Here is a 14,364-nt window from a genome sequence, read left to right as displayed (position 1 = left end):
CTCCCTCTCGCACGTACAATACAAATGTACCATATACCGCTCTTAGTTTGAAAAACCTGACTATGAAGTGGGAAAGGTGACAAATGATGAAATGTTGTCAACACTGGTAACGAGTCAACAGTTCAGTACTTTCCTCGGAATCTTGAGGGAGAAAAATTACCTAGAGAAAATAATAACAAATTTGTTAAGTTTATTAATATATTCACATAGTAGACCGTAGACGATACATTTTATGCCTCATGAGACATGCGACATGCCGCGAGACCAAGCACCGAATTTCAAATTTTATAGTTGTACATAGATACACAACTGTCTTGTAACTATACTATTATTATCAGTACCAGAAATGCGTTCGGTTGCCGTCGACCGTTTGGTAGCCGACATATTATCTTTGAAGAGAACGCTTTGCATATAGTAAGTATCTATACTAATAAATTGCATGTATGCCTTTAACATTATTATTTTGTATAGTGCTTCTCCCTATAATATATATTAATATATAATATAAAATTTAAAATTTATTTCTGGTGACTTAAAGGACATAAGTATAACTTGTATGGCTTGTGTATGGCTGTGCATTACGTTATTTGCAAATTAATTTAAGTTTTTGGAATTATCGTAATATCAAATGATTATTCTTAGGAAGAAAATTACTCTGTACATGCACATATCTTAAGTTGCTAAAAGTTAAATTACAAAGTTAAATTACATGTAATGGATTAATAGTGTAGGATAATTAAAAAGAGTGTCATTTTTTATAAATTACGAAAAAGTTACTTATATCTGAACTAAGAAATGTCATAAATATCATAAAACGGAAGCAGAAGAAATAACATTGAAAGAGAGAATGAGAAAGAGTAATATTTTAAACGTAAAGGTTAGGTGTTAAATTCTACTCAAATCAAATAAAATATTTAATTAAATATAAAAAAAAGTTAAAGTATTTACTTAGTTATGTTTATTCCAAATTGTTTGTTTCGGTATAATTTTTGCAAAATATTAAAGAATATATACTTGCGTAAATAAGAATATTACTTTCAAAGTCGAAACAATCATATAAACATTGATGTAGGAGCATTATAAATTCATAATTTTATTTTGTATACTTTGTTTGATAGAGAAATGAACATCTTTTTGCCCATTAGCAGTTGGTAGATAATGGTATTATATCATGAGACGTAATTTGATATGCCAGTTCTGTTAGATGGGAACACTATCTGCTTCGCATGTATATACAAGTTTCCGGTGAACCAAAATAAGAAGAGAAACCTTTGTTTGAGTTAATGAATTAAAAACTATTTGAAAGTGATCTGTGGAACAGTATAATTCAGAGAGATGAGGACGGAAGTTACAGAGTCACAACCTTTCAAAAACTTAAAAGAATTATTCGATAACGTGGGTAACTTGAAACCATGGCCAGAAATTGGAGAACTACGAGATTCAACTGATTATGTGTACAGTGGTTTAGAAATAAGCGCAGGAAGAACGCGGTTAGAAAAATTGGATAGAGAAGTACATCCGAAAACGTTGCTCTGTCATGATATGAAAGGTGGCTACCTAGAAGACAGGTAATAGAAATCACTATATTTATTAATTCATATATTATACATAATATACCCGTGATTTTTCAGATTTATATATGGATCAGAATCTTATGATTCTTACATATTTTATCACTGGAGTGTTATTGACACTTTTGTGTATTTTAGTCATCATTTCATAACTGTGCCCCCTTTTGGATGGATTAATGTAGCACATAATCATGGTGTAAAAGTTCTTGGTACTGTAATTACGGAAAGAGAAGGTATCTGGGATGTTATACTTGAATCTCAGGAAGAAGTAAGAAGACTTGCAGATGCACTAATACTTGTTGCAAAATTTTATAAGTTTGATGGCTGGTTATTAAATATTGAAAATACCATTAAAAGTGAGCAAGTTAATAATTTAATTTATTTTGTAAAATATCTAACAGAAAATATTCATGAAGCAATTAGAAATTCTGAAATTATATGGTACGATAGCGTAACCAATGAAGGAAAATTAAAATGGCAAAATGAGCTTAACAGTAAAAACATGTAAGCTTATTACACTCTTATACTTTTACAATTGTTTCTGTTTGTAAATTTTATTTAATGTTCTGAATACAATGTTTCAGAGATTTCTTTTTAAACTGCGATGCCATTTACTTGAATTATAACTGGACGAAATCAAAATTGAAAAACAGTTTGGCACTAGCAAAAACTCACAGTCGAGATATTCATGATATATATGTAGGAGTTGATGTTTGGGGTAGAGGTTGTCCTGGCAGTGGTGGATTTAATTCATCATATGTAATTACAATATTACTTATTTTATTGTAGCATATAATATAATATCGTTTAATATTTCATTAAACCATTATAATCTACAGGCTTTACAAAAAATACGACACGAAGGACTTTCTGTTGCACTTTTTGGTCCAGGTTGGACTCACGAATTTTTCGGATCTAAGACATTCCAAGAAGTAGAAGATCTATTTTGGGCACAGTTGTTTCCTTATTTATATGTTCATGTATCTATCTACGAAGAAGAAGTATTCAAAACATCATTTTGCCGTGGCAGTGGTAGCATGTATTATCGCTGTGGTCAGGTATGTCAAATTTTGACAAACACATTATTTTTAACAAACTGAATTTATCATAAAAGATATAACTTAGAAAACACGAAGTTGGCACCCTGCTGAGGGTAGCCACCCACATGATATATTTATTTTTATTTTATTTTTTTTATTACCAATGAGATATAACACTTTACCAAATGTCCTTCATGACAAATTGTAAAAACCAAAATAAACCATATATAAAAAAAAAAAAAAAAAAAAAAAAAATGAATTTATCACATGAATATATTATAACTGAGATGCACATAGTTTATGCAGGCACTATATGAAAGGGATGGAAAAAGATTTAAACACAAACCATTTTACAATTTATCCCTGCAAAATCCACAAATTTCAGTACCTATACCGCACATGAAATTTACATCATCGCCTCAACTTCCAGAACCGAAAAGTGAAAACGATCGAAATGAGTGTTCAGAAGAACCGATACATTATGTTTATGAAACGAGGAAGAATGTTGTTCGAGTATTAAAAAATGTTGTAAATATTGAAAATAAAATGCCAATGCTATATGTAAATAGCTTCGAATTTTGCAGCGAGTTCTCTTTCAGAGGTGGTGGTTGCATAAAATTAACTACAAATGATCTTACAACTAGGTCATATCACAGGTGAGGGAGTTATATATTTTGTAATTAAATTTATGATACCTCGCACAATTGTATTTTATATATTAATTATGTGTTTAAATTCATTTACAGACTATTTCTCGTTCACATCGAATTTCAACAAGACATTGTAGCAATCATTGCTTATAAAAAAATGGAGTCGTCCATAGCAAATGGAAGTCAACCCGAACCAATACTAGTTCTCGGCAATAATACAGGCTTAAAATCCATCGTTCATTATAAATCAAGGAATTTGGTTGCCAACTGGAAAAGATGGTAAGTCTACAAAATATAAATTGAAATATTTGTAACATAAGAAACAAAAAATAATTAAACCTAAAAAACATTTTATTAGAAGAATAAAATTTTATTCTTCTAATAAAATAATTGTAGGGATATGTAATGTCATTACATTACATTAATACATTAAATATTTATATAGTATGAGTTATGATTATACTCTAAATAAATGTACCTCACACAGATATATTTTTCTTGTTTAGAAAGCAGATATATATGCGTCTGGTTAACATTATGATTAGCTGCCTGTAAGCAATCTTCATTTGGACTAGACATTGTTATTAGGCAATAGAGAAGATATCTACCAGTACAAATATGATTATCACAGAATTTAACAAGTAGCCGTGATAATTAGATATTCGAGATACTATCAACAATGATCTTAGGTTCAATAACGAATCCGCGGTTAACGGGATAACGAATATACTTTCTTCCAAAGTCTAAGTCGGACTGTTTGCTAAAAACGTGAAATATCCACTGATCGTAAGGACGTTGTTTTACTCGCTGATGAGATCGCACGAGAATGTTCCTCTCCATCACAGTGATGCTACAGAGAAAAACTATGATGGGGTGTGTCTCAGGTCACGAGATGATCGGATTCGTCGAGGACAACCCTCGTTCAGAAAGTGAGGGAAATGGACGTTGCCGTTAATTGGTTAATTTCTATGTATTTACTTAAAATTCTATATAAGAGTTGGTCGCAAATAATCTGTTAATTAAAACAGAAATTTCTATGTTGGTGGTTAGAGAAAGATGCTAGCCGCCATTGAAAGAAAGTTGCTAGCGGGAAACGTCGTTCGTGAGGAAAGCAGATCTGCCGTATCTTCCGGACTGTTAGAATAAAGACTGTTTGTCAATTTGAAGGACCTTAGTCAATTAAATCCTAAAATTTATAGCGGGTCCTCAGGCTAGCTGAACATATACTGTGAATGATGCATCGACATCTGGCAATTATGTTGCGGGAATAATTGGGTCTGTGTGTGGCGAGCCACGGGGCAAAGACGGTTTCTTTTTAAGGAGATCTATGCAATTCTATACCTCTGTTAGGTAAAACGTTCATCCCGTGACCGCGGCTACGTTCGGCGACTAGTGGTCGCCTCGAGCCCAAGCTCATTATCGCAAATCTCGGACGATTATAATCGGTTTAATTCACAAAGATTTGTAAGGACTAAAGATTTATAAAGATCAGTTTAATTTATAAAGATTTCTGATGACTACAGATTTATGATGATCGGTTTAATTTATAAAGATAGTGTTGGGAAATTTTCCAAAGAATTCCAAGGGGAAGGCCCGGTGTCCTTTCATCTTCTACATATATATGCAATTGGTTACATGCTACAAACGGACTAATTACAATTAGCAATAGTTATTACCATTAATAGCTATTATTCAATATAAGGAACGTGTTGAAATTACATGATTCTCAGGAGCATATAACTTTAAGACTATTTTTCATTGTGCTATGCTCTTGGGATCTGCCATTTTAAAGTACGATAAACTAGGGCTCGAGCTTAAGTACTTAGAACTACGACATAAGACAAAAAATACAGTTTTTAACTTCTAAGTTAAGAAAACGAAATTTTCGAATGAAAGTATATTGCATTACGTGAAATTTTGAAATATTTACAAGACTTTTCGTTTGTATATTTTAAGAACTTATATAACAGTAAAAGAAAAGCATCTATTTCAATGTCGAAAATTAAGCAAATTAAATCAGAGGAAATAGTTGATAAATTATGATCTTATGTTGAACTGTTAGTTTCAGTTTCTTTCTATAAAAGGCTTCATGTGGTGCTTTTAACAAAGATAGTTGTGGTATTATCTTAAATTTCAAATCGTAAATGGAGATATATTAAACCTTTAGTTTGAAAATTAATTTGAAGTTTTTACAAGGTGTCTTTAAGTTCATAATCTTTTTTAACTGTTGCATAAATGCAAAAAAATATTCTATTTAAAGGATAATTTAAATTGAAAAAAATTCACACAGGAGAATATTAACAATAGTTTTACTATTAATTCTATGTAAAAAGAGGAAGTAAACAATATTCAAATTATTGATTTATGTAAACTTATTTTTATTCGTTTTCTGAAATTACATAAACTTTTCTAAATTCTATAAAATAAAAATCTTTTCAATGGAAGAACATTTTAACAAAAAGAGTCTCTTAGATTTACAGAATATACAGAAAAATGTTGTATGTTTCTGATTTTCCCAACAAAATCATACAATGCATAGAAATGCCAATATAGTCTGATGTGTGATCTCGAAATTCTAAAAGCGTCGAAGAAGTCACGTTCGTATTAATGTTCGTAATACTATATTCTTTCTATTTAACATGAAATTTTCCTTTTTGTTGTCAGTGTTTACCGAACGAACATGAGGACTGTGAACGAAATTGGTATATCTTTTGCGAGGAGTAACGTCTGCTATCTGGGAAAGATCGTCCTCAAACAAAAGCATCGACACATGGACGGTAAGTCTGCTTCTTGTACTTTATACTGTCGCTCGCATTTCGCGTTCCCTCGATAAATGTACGTAGCAGGTGGATTGCGTCACAGTAAAAGTGTATTACCAGAGGACGAGGGTTTCGACCGTGTAAAAACCGTTCTCCGACTATCAGACCTGGCTACAATCATCTTTTAATCTTTGAGAACCACTCTAGTGAAAGGAATACTAACGTTTCACCATAGGATGTCTATCCAACATATCTTATCGCTCAATATTTCATGGGTCGGCTTCGTGATTATAGGATAAACCCATTTCTCATTGGTCGACCCTACATTATTATGGGATTAGATCGAGATGGCGAAGTTAATCTTTGTTAGTTTTCCTTCTCTCGCTTTTTCTTTTTTTGCTTATTTATGCACAGACGCACGAAAACATTTGAACAGTCATGCACATATTTTTTGATATTACATATTATGCGTGTTGTACGAAACATTTTGAAATTCCGTTAAAACTGTTATGAGATTCGACTATTATTTTTATATTGGTGAAGTTTGAAGCGAATCTGAAAAAATATATAAAAATTACAAGATACCTAGTACAAGTATACATATATTTTGTACAGATCACAAGAATACTTAAGCAAGAAATTATTTATTACTAGATTCTGGATTTTTATGCAAATTGATATTTTTGGGAATGTAATTAAGAAAAGTAGAATTTATATAGAAAATTGTGTAATTATTTAGAACGCTGCTGTTTTGGATTTCCATAATTTTTTCATATGTTGTAGAAATCAACATTTTTAACAACTTTTTACTGCCGGACTCTTGTAGTTTTCAAGATATTTTCTTTTTTTTTTTTCTTTTTATTTTATTTTATTTTGGTGTTTACAATTTGCCCTGAAGGACATTTGGTAAAGTCTTATATCTCATTGGTGATAAAATGGCCTGATAAAATGATACCTAATTCTAACCTATACATATAAACTATAAACAAAAGATGAGAATTAGGTTTGGGTTAGCTGTTATTTTATTGGATTAGACTTCACAGCGGTCGACAATCAGCATACGTTGTCTCGGGCGCATAATCGTGCAACAGGTACAATTCACTGTAATATCGACAGATTTTTGCAAATGTCTCGGATATTAAGACCGAGCAGCGGTTATACGTGCAGGAAAAAGTTGTTTAGAATCATGAGCCCGACAATATATTAAAAAAGCATAAAAATTCAAGGCGGCGGCAGCTTTCTAAATAATTACCATTAATTGTTTTAAGTATCAAGTATCATGTATATGCCAATAATAGGTAACTTGTTTAATTCTTCTTACGACTTTGTTTTATTAAATTCCTTTAAGGTTTCCTTATGGTTGATTATATTATTTAGGTCAGGAAGCAACACTTCGATAAAGCTCTGTATTCGTAATAAATTAAATTCGAGATCTGCTGAAATGGAGGAAGAATTTAAAGCGTGCGCTACTTGAAATATCAGCGAACAAACAATTTTAGAACCGGATAATTCTTGCAATATTTGTTGTAGATATTTACTTTAGAAAATGTTATTTGGATAACATTTTTGATTCAAATTTTATTTCTGGCGGTTATGAGCCTTATCTTTATAAAAAACAGAAATATTTACGTATATGTGTATACTTGTTTATGTATATATTGATAATATCTGTAGAATTTTGAACAGTCGTAATGTCGTGACAAAAGTGTCATCAACTAATCTGTGCGCTGTGTTTCACTTTTTTATTCCTGTTAAATTAAATTACATCTTCGAGTAAATTTTAGCGATAAGAAGCTTTTCCTTTAAGATATAGTACCTATGAGATAGGGAGGGGTTAGGTTACACAGATTGTACGATTTTCTTTTTCAGTTACAGTTTTTAATTACAGCAGCTACTCTTTCGTTTCTATGGCTGAAATATTTAATAAATGGTCGAGATAATATTCCTCGGGTGACACTGTGGAGGAGATATCTCGTGTAACTATTTATCAAAACGATGCAAAACGTGTAAATGGGATTGCCGTATCTGTCTCCGATTGTTCATCTAGTTCCAACTTGAAAAACTTAGATATTCTTTATTTCCCCGAGAACTGTTGGATTAAGGAAATTGATTGGAGATGATCGTTTGTTTGATTTTAAAATATAACAACTTTAACACTAGGTTTACGCACATTTCGAATGCGTCAAATAGACGCGTATAGATATAGGTATACTACACAGAAAGCTTGGAAACTTTGGAAAGCTTTGCAAAAAATGAATTTCGATATACATTTATATTGCTAAATGGATAAAAGTTAATGGCAGAGAAATGTAAATGGCTCGTGTAATTTTTCGCATGAAATTCGAAATACGTCGAAATGACGTCTCCCGTAAATTATATCACTTCGATGAGCTACTAAAACTACAAGCGTTTATGCGTTTTGATTGCACCGAACCGTTTCAGTATAGGTTTAACTCTGATTTCGTTTGCATCCATCTGAAAGTGGTTTGTACAGGACGCATATTGATCGGTTGCCGTGTACACCGTTAATTTTCCAATCAGCGGCATTTTGAATATAGCGACGACATTTGCGCTTTAGTCGCGTAAATGAACTATGGACGACTTGGTTACGATGGATTAATATCCGAATATTAATATTAGGTGAAAATATTATCATAAAATCGGACAGTGGTTAAAATTTCCAACCTTCGATGAAAACATTAAGTAGAGTCACCGATTAGATGAAAACGTGGAATAAAACCTCAGTTGATATACTAAATTCTTTTTTTTTTTTTTTCTTCATTTAAGCTTAGATATTCAAACTTTTATCTTATACCTAAATAAAACAATTTTTATATTCAAGATATTGATACATATATCGAATCACTAGGATATTGCAGGTTTATACAGCTTTAAAAAATAGTCTTCCTTTGCTATCAAATTATAAGTTTTGCTTTGCCGATAAAAATCTCACTTGCTCGTTTACGATTCCTGATCCGAAACATAAATAATTATAGTTTTGTTAGTCAAAGCTTGATTTTTCCTTTATACGAAACAACATGAATTTGTGTATATTTAAAATTACGAAAGTAAACTATTTCGTTTAAAACAATATTTTAGTGCATTAAATATAAATTTTATTCAAAGTTATAGAGTAATTTTTATTTCTTCCAAAAATGAAATTTAGTATATTCTACATTGTGTACTGCCGTATACACCGGTTAATAGCTAAATATTGTATCAATATCGTTTTCAATTTGGGATTTAATATACGTATCAATGTTTTCAATATAGAAATTCAATATAAAAATGAAATGGTAACTGCAGAAACCGAGAATTGGTAATTAAAAGAATAAATGCTATTATTTTCAAGCGCTACGTTAACAGGTTTCATTTACGGAAAAATTTCCAGTTAAGAGGAATATTTTCCATTATTTATATTTATAAAAGAGGGATTTAAAAATTAGCTCAGTGGTAGAACATGTTCCAGGAACGAAACAAATGGTGGTATATACTCGTCAATGAATGTAACTAAATTTTTACATTTTAAAAATTCGACGTTACTTGTCGAATGATGTACATACGTACATACATATGTACATACGTATACAATACTTATATACGTATATTTGCAAATACTATAATTAATTTAACCGAGGTTGATTCTTTTTGTAAATTTTTAATTCATTAATTGTAGACGTTTCTGGTTAAGAAATGACCTAGTTATCAACAGGTTAACAATTTTCTATCTGCCTTGGCCAGTATGAAATTATTCGAAATTTGATTTTTAATCGTATCCATCGGCACACTCGGTGCGTGAAAAAAGCAATCGCGTGAAGCTTAGCCGGGCAATCGATGCGTTCCAATGATTTGTTGCAGCATGGTCCAATACCGTTTAAACCGTAACCGACAATAATCAACAGTTTCACTGACCACGATGATAAAGTTAACGCCAGCAATTTTCGGGCGTGCACCAGACACTAATAGCTGTCATCCATTACGAGCTCTGATGTTCTCGAAGTGAACAGCCACGGGCCGGTTACTCGTTTGTTTTAACAGTCACATCGCGAACGAGCAACGCAAATTACGTTCTGCTTGCCGTGTGTCACAATAACAACTATTTGTAATCGAAGAATGCGACCGGCTCATTGATATTCCTGCGGTTATCGAGTCGAATTTTTCTGCGGTTCTACCTGCTGTTACAGTTTGCATTATAATATTTCTTTCTTTCTTTCTTTCTTTCTTTTTCTTTCTTTCTTTCTTTCCTTTTCTTTCTTTCTTTCTTTCCTTTTCTTTCTTTCTTTTTTTCCTTTTCTTTTCCTTTTTCTCTCTTTTCTTTGTTCACCATGTATGTTTTTCTTGTCAGTTACGTCAAGTACTACTTACACACAGTGGCTCATGAAAGTTTTCCGACATTTACCATAGAACATTTTTATAGATATGTACGTTGTACATGTTATGACACTGCTGACGTTTATGCAAATGTGCTTTTTTATAGAATGCAAATAGGAGAACGAAATTAATAAATAAATAATAAATAAAATGAAATATATAAAGATAGAAGTTTGTTAGAATGATTAGCAGACTATAAAAATGTATTGTTTTATTTCACGTTCTTTGTATGATGCATGTTTTGCATATTTATGTTTAAGGCCATATGCAAACGTATCTATCACGTATTTATGTGACGTATTTATCTCGTCGAACGTTGTTACGACCGTTTGCGGAGAGACGCGGTCGCGGGGAAAACGCGTCAGCGAGAGGGGTAAATTCTCGCTACGATTCGTGTAATCGACACCGCGAAGTAGTGGTTCCTCGTGTTTCGATTAGGATAACCGGAGCGGTTTAATGAATTTATCACTGTGTTAATAGGTTAAAATATCGTCTATATTCAACGATTAGTCATACACTAATATGAGCGTCACAAGAGATAAAAGTCTCTGGAACTCGCGGCCAGGTAGCAACCATACACTCGTCGATACATTGTATTGATATACGACGCCGGCGGACCGCTAGCGACGGTTAGAAACACGACATTGAAGGGGCGCCGTGACAATGTGCGAACATCTGGTTGCCAGTCTGCCCGCGGTAGATGATCCGGTCGATGAGGGTGTCACTCGACGTAACAACCGTTATGCGTAATTTAAAAAATCTAATGATTCCATAAGAAGATAATAAATATGGCTTTGATTATTAATTTGTCATTTATCTATATATTTTAGTAACATTCGTGAATTGTTGATGTAAATCGACAAAATGGTCCACATGTTGCGACTCACATATATTCTATTTGCTATACGTAACATTTTGAAGTTTCGCCAATATTGTAATAAAACACAAATATATCGTGACTACGCTGCTCAAATTTGTAACGAGTCTGAAAATCTATATAGAGGTTACAAAAATTATTATATTATTATAATATAATAATATAATATAAGTTATTGCGTCTATGCTGTGCTGGTTTTGTCGTTGACTTTGATCGGTTATAGAAGTTTTTGATCAAAGGATGACCCTAGTTAATAGGTTAAAATTCATCAGAGTCTTGATACAGAAAGTCATGCATAGTAAAAGTAAAATTCATTTCGCATGTGAGACGATAAACGGTACCAAAATCGTGTTACATCGCGCGATCAAACCTATTATAAAACGGCGTATGATGACGTACTATAGGAAAATAATGGTTCGTTATCTCGATACTAGATGCTCGTTTGACAGGAACTATAATACTTTTAAGGTCTTTGATACGGTGTTAAATTACGTCAACGATGGCCAGCTCGTCGATTCACGGAATGTATAATCTTCGACAGCGAGGATCGGCTCTGTTATGGTCGGTAAAGCGAAAGAATATCGTCTCTAGTCCTTAAGGTATTGCATAAACGTTCTTTCGCAACTATTCTAAACATCAGTAGCTTGGACGTTTCTTTTGAAGCGTGCCTCCTCGACCGTGTTTGTGGCGGACGATCGATAACTTCCCCCTTCCGTCATCCATACCGCGTTGGCGCATCCTCCAGCTTCTATTCGCGCGTAGGAAGCAACACAGTGAGGGTTGAATTACGGTAGAATTTTACAAGCGAGTGTTGAATTACGGTAGAATTTTACAGGAATTATCAGAGGGTTCGGTACTTCCTGAAAAAATTTCTTTTTTTCTTTTTTTTTCTTCTTTTTTCTTTTTTTTTTTTTTTGCGTTCACTTATTCGCGTGGTTCGCAATTTCTGTAGTACATTTATCGATAATTATAAAAATATAAGTAAATATTACTAGCATTGATATCGCGAAGTCTTTGTAACAGTTGAGAGCAATATATATATAGTGTATATATTATCTATATATCTATATATAACTTGTTCCTATTTATTATACTATTTTCATCTTTTTTTCTACACATCCACTTACGCATCTGGTCGTCATATTGTAAGAATCATATGACATTGCTGAAAAACTGCAACAGTCAGTTTTTATATACTACTTTCAAATCCGGTCAATCATTGACTACAGATACGAAAAATCTGCAATTTGTGCACTAAGATTTGAAATTGGAAAGAATAAACAGGCAAAATGTACGTATATGTCTAACTTATAACCAATGGATCTGTCTATTATAATACGATAATAGGGAGACTATAACGAAAATAATGTACACATAGAAATGTATTCAGATCCACAAGAATGATGACTCTAAAATTAACAATTTCCATAATAGGATATAATAGGAAATAATGTCATAATCAATAATGTTCAATTTTAAAGACGTAAAAATTGAACTTTCACGAAACCGCTGAGAAGAAGATCGATGTTTACGAAGTTGATACCGAGGTACTTGATCATGGTTAAAGTCGTTTGATCTTTGTTCTCGAAAAGTTCAAAAGTTCATTCGTTACGGGCTTCCCACGCTCTCGTGTAGAATACGAGCCAGCTAGAAATACGGTTTATTGATCCAAACGTTGCCGCGCAAGGAAGAAGCCGTTATAGATTGAGCGAGAAAGAGCGAAGAATAATGCGTGATAGAATAAGCGAATTAATTAGAGTAAAAATTATAAGGCCTAGTAATTCACGGTTATGTAAAGAAAACTCGTAAAGAAAAAGGACGGCTCGGACAGATTGTGCGTAGATTTTCGGGAACTAAATAAAAATAATGTCGCGGATCGATATCTTCTACCTCTTATTAGCCCGAACATGGCCAGCGGGTTCCATGAAATTCCCATTCATCCTAATTCTACAGAATGTACAGCAGTTTTCACCCCCAACGGGCAATACGAGTACGTAACGACGTCGTTTGGCTGTTCCCAAGGTCTTAGGCGACCTCGTCTACTCGTATCTTGTTGCTTACCTTAAATTGGACAGATAAACATGAAAATATAAGCCAAAAGGTAATTTCCGTCCTGACTGATGAACTGGCGTAAATGATGTTCGACCCTAATTAATTATCCGATAGAATTACATCCTAACGTTAGATCGCGTGGATACGGGGCTATTTTGACCAATAAGGTCGACGGTAAAAACCGGCTAATAGAATAGTATAGTATAGTAAGAAAACTAGTCCCGTGGATTCTACGTATCATTCGTATGAACTAGAGACGTTGGCAGTTGTAAACGCCGTTAAACATTTTCGTCACTATCTACATGGACGGGAATTTCTTGTTGTTATTGATTGTAATTCGTTGAAGGGAACCAGTAATAAAGTGAATGACGGGGTTTACAGGTGGTGGGCTTATTTACAAAATTTTACTTTTGACATAATGTACCGAGAAGGTAAACGAATGGCCCACGTAGATTTCCTTTCGCGGAACCTCGTGGATAGCGACCGTGTACCATAACCAACAAAATCAAAGGAACAAGGAAATATGTACCGAGCAACAGAGAATCCTTGTGGGCTTCGTAAAATCGACCACGAACACCACCAAATTTTCTGTGACTTAGATTGATTTTGAATGACCTTGAATGAGTATAGTCGTTGAATTCATCATTATGTTTAGCGAACTTGAAATGCCCTCGTGCAAAAAATTCAATTACACTAAATTTTCTTCCCCGTGCAATATTTTTGATTTTCTTAACATTTTTTTCTATCATCAATATTTTCAACAGTATCCAACTGTCATCTTATACGCGTATAATAGTGAATATCCAACTTTACGTCCTTGTTCTGCATAAACTTCATCAGTTAACATTTACAAATTTGGGCAAAAACCTGATAATTTATCGCGCAAACTGCGCATATCAGAATAATTATAGAAGTGCTGTTAAATATTGATCGTTAAATATTATATGTATAATAATGTTCGACATATTAGCTTGTATGATGTACTGACGTACTGCTGACGTACTGCGCATATTTTATATGCGTATATATGTATATCATACGTTT

At 32.9% G+C, this 14,364-nt stretch overlaps 1 protein-coding gene across 1 annotated transcript; it reads left to right on the top strand.

Moving 5' to 3' along the window:
* Positions 1-686: 686 nt before the first annotated feature.
* On the top strand, positions 687-6,275 carry LOC132915892 (cytosolic endo-beta-N-acetylglucosaminidase-like). Its single transcript, XM_060975659.1, has 7 exons — positions 687-1,568; positions 1,632-2,075; positions 2,156-2,330; positions 2,411-2,629; positions 2,909-3,267; positions 3,358-3,540; positions 5,926-6,275. The coding sequence occupies exons 1-7, from the start codon at positions 1,336-1,338 to the stop codon at positions 6,092-6,094; spliced, it is 1,782 nt and encodes a 593-aa protein (XP_060831642.1). The 5' UTR covers positions 687-1,335; the 3' UTR covers positions 6,095-6,275.
* Positions 6,276-14,364: the final 8,089 nt, after the last annotated feature.

This window comes from Bombus pascuorum, unplaced genomic scaffold (genome assembly GCF_905332965.1).
Source record: "Bombus pascuorum unplaced genomic scaffold, iyBomPasc1.1, whole genome shotgun sequence".
Classification (NCBI taxonomy): Eukaryota; Metazoa; Arthropoda; class Insecta; order Hymenoptera; family Apidae; genus Bombus; species Bombus pascuorum.
This window is presented reverse-complemented; position numbering and strand designations above follow the sequence as displayed.

Coding starts and splice junctions, on each gene's coding strand:
- LOC132915892 (XM_060975659.1), top strand. CDS start 1,336: ATGAGGACGGAAGTTACAGAGTCACAACCTTTCAAAAACTTAAAAGAA. Junction 3,268..3,357: donor ACAACTAGGTCATATCACAG/GTGAGGGAGTTA, acceptor ATTCATTTACAG/ACTATTTCTCGTTCACATCG. Junction 3,541..5,925: donor GTTGCCAACTGGAAAAGATG/GTAAGTCTACAA, acceptor TTTTGTTGTCAG/TGTTTACCGAACGAACATGA.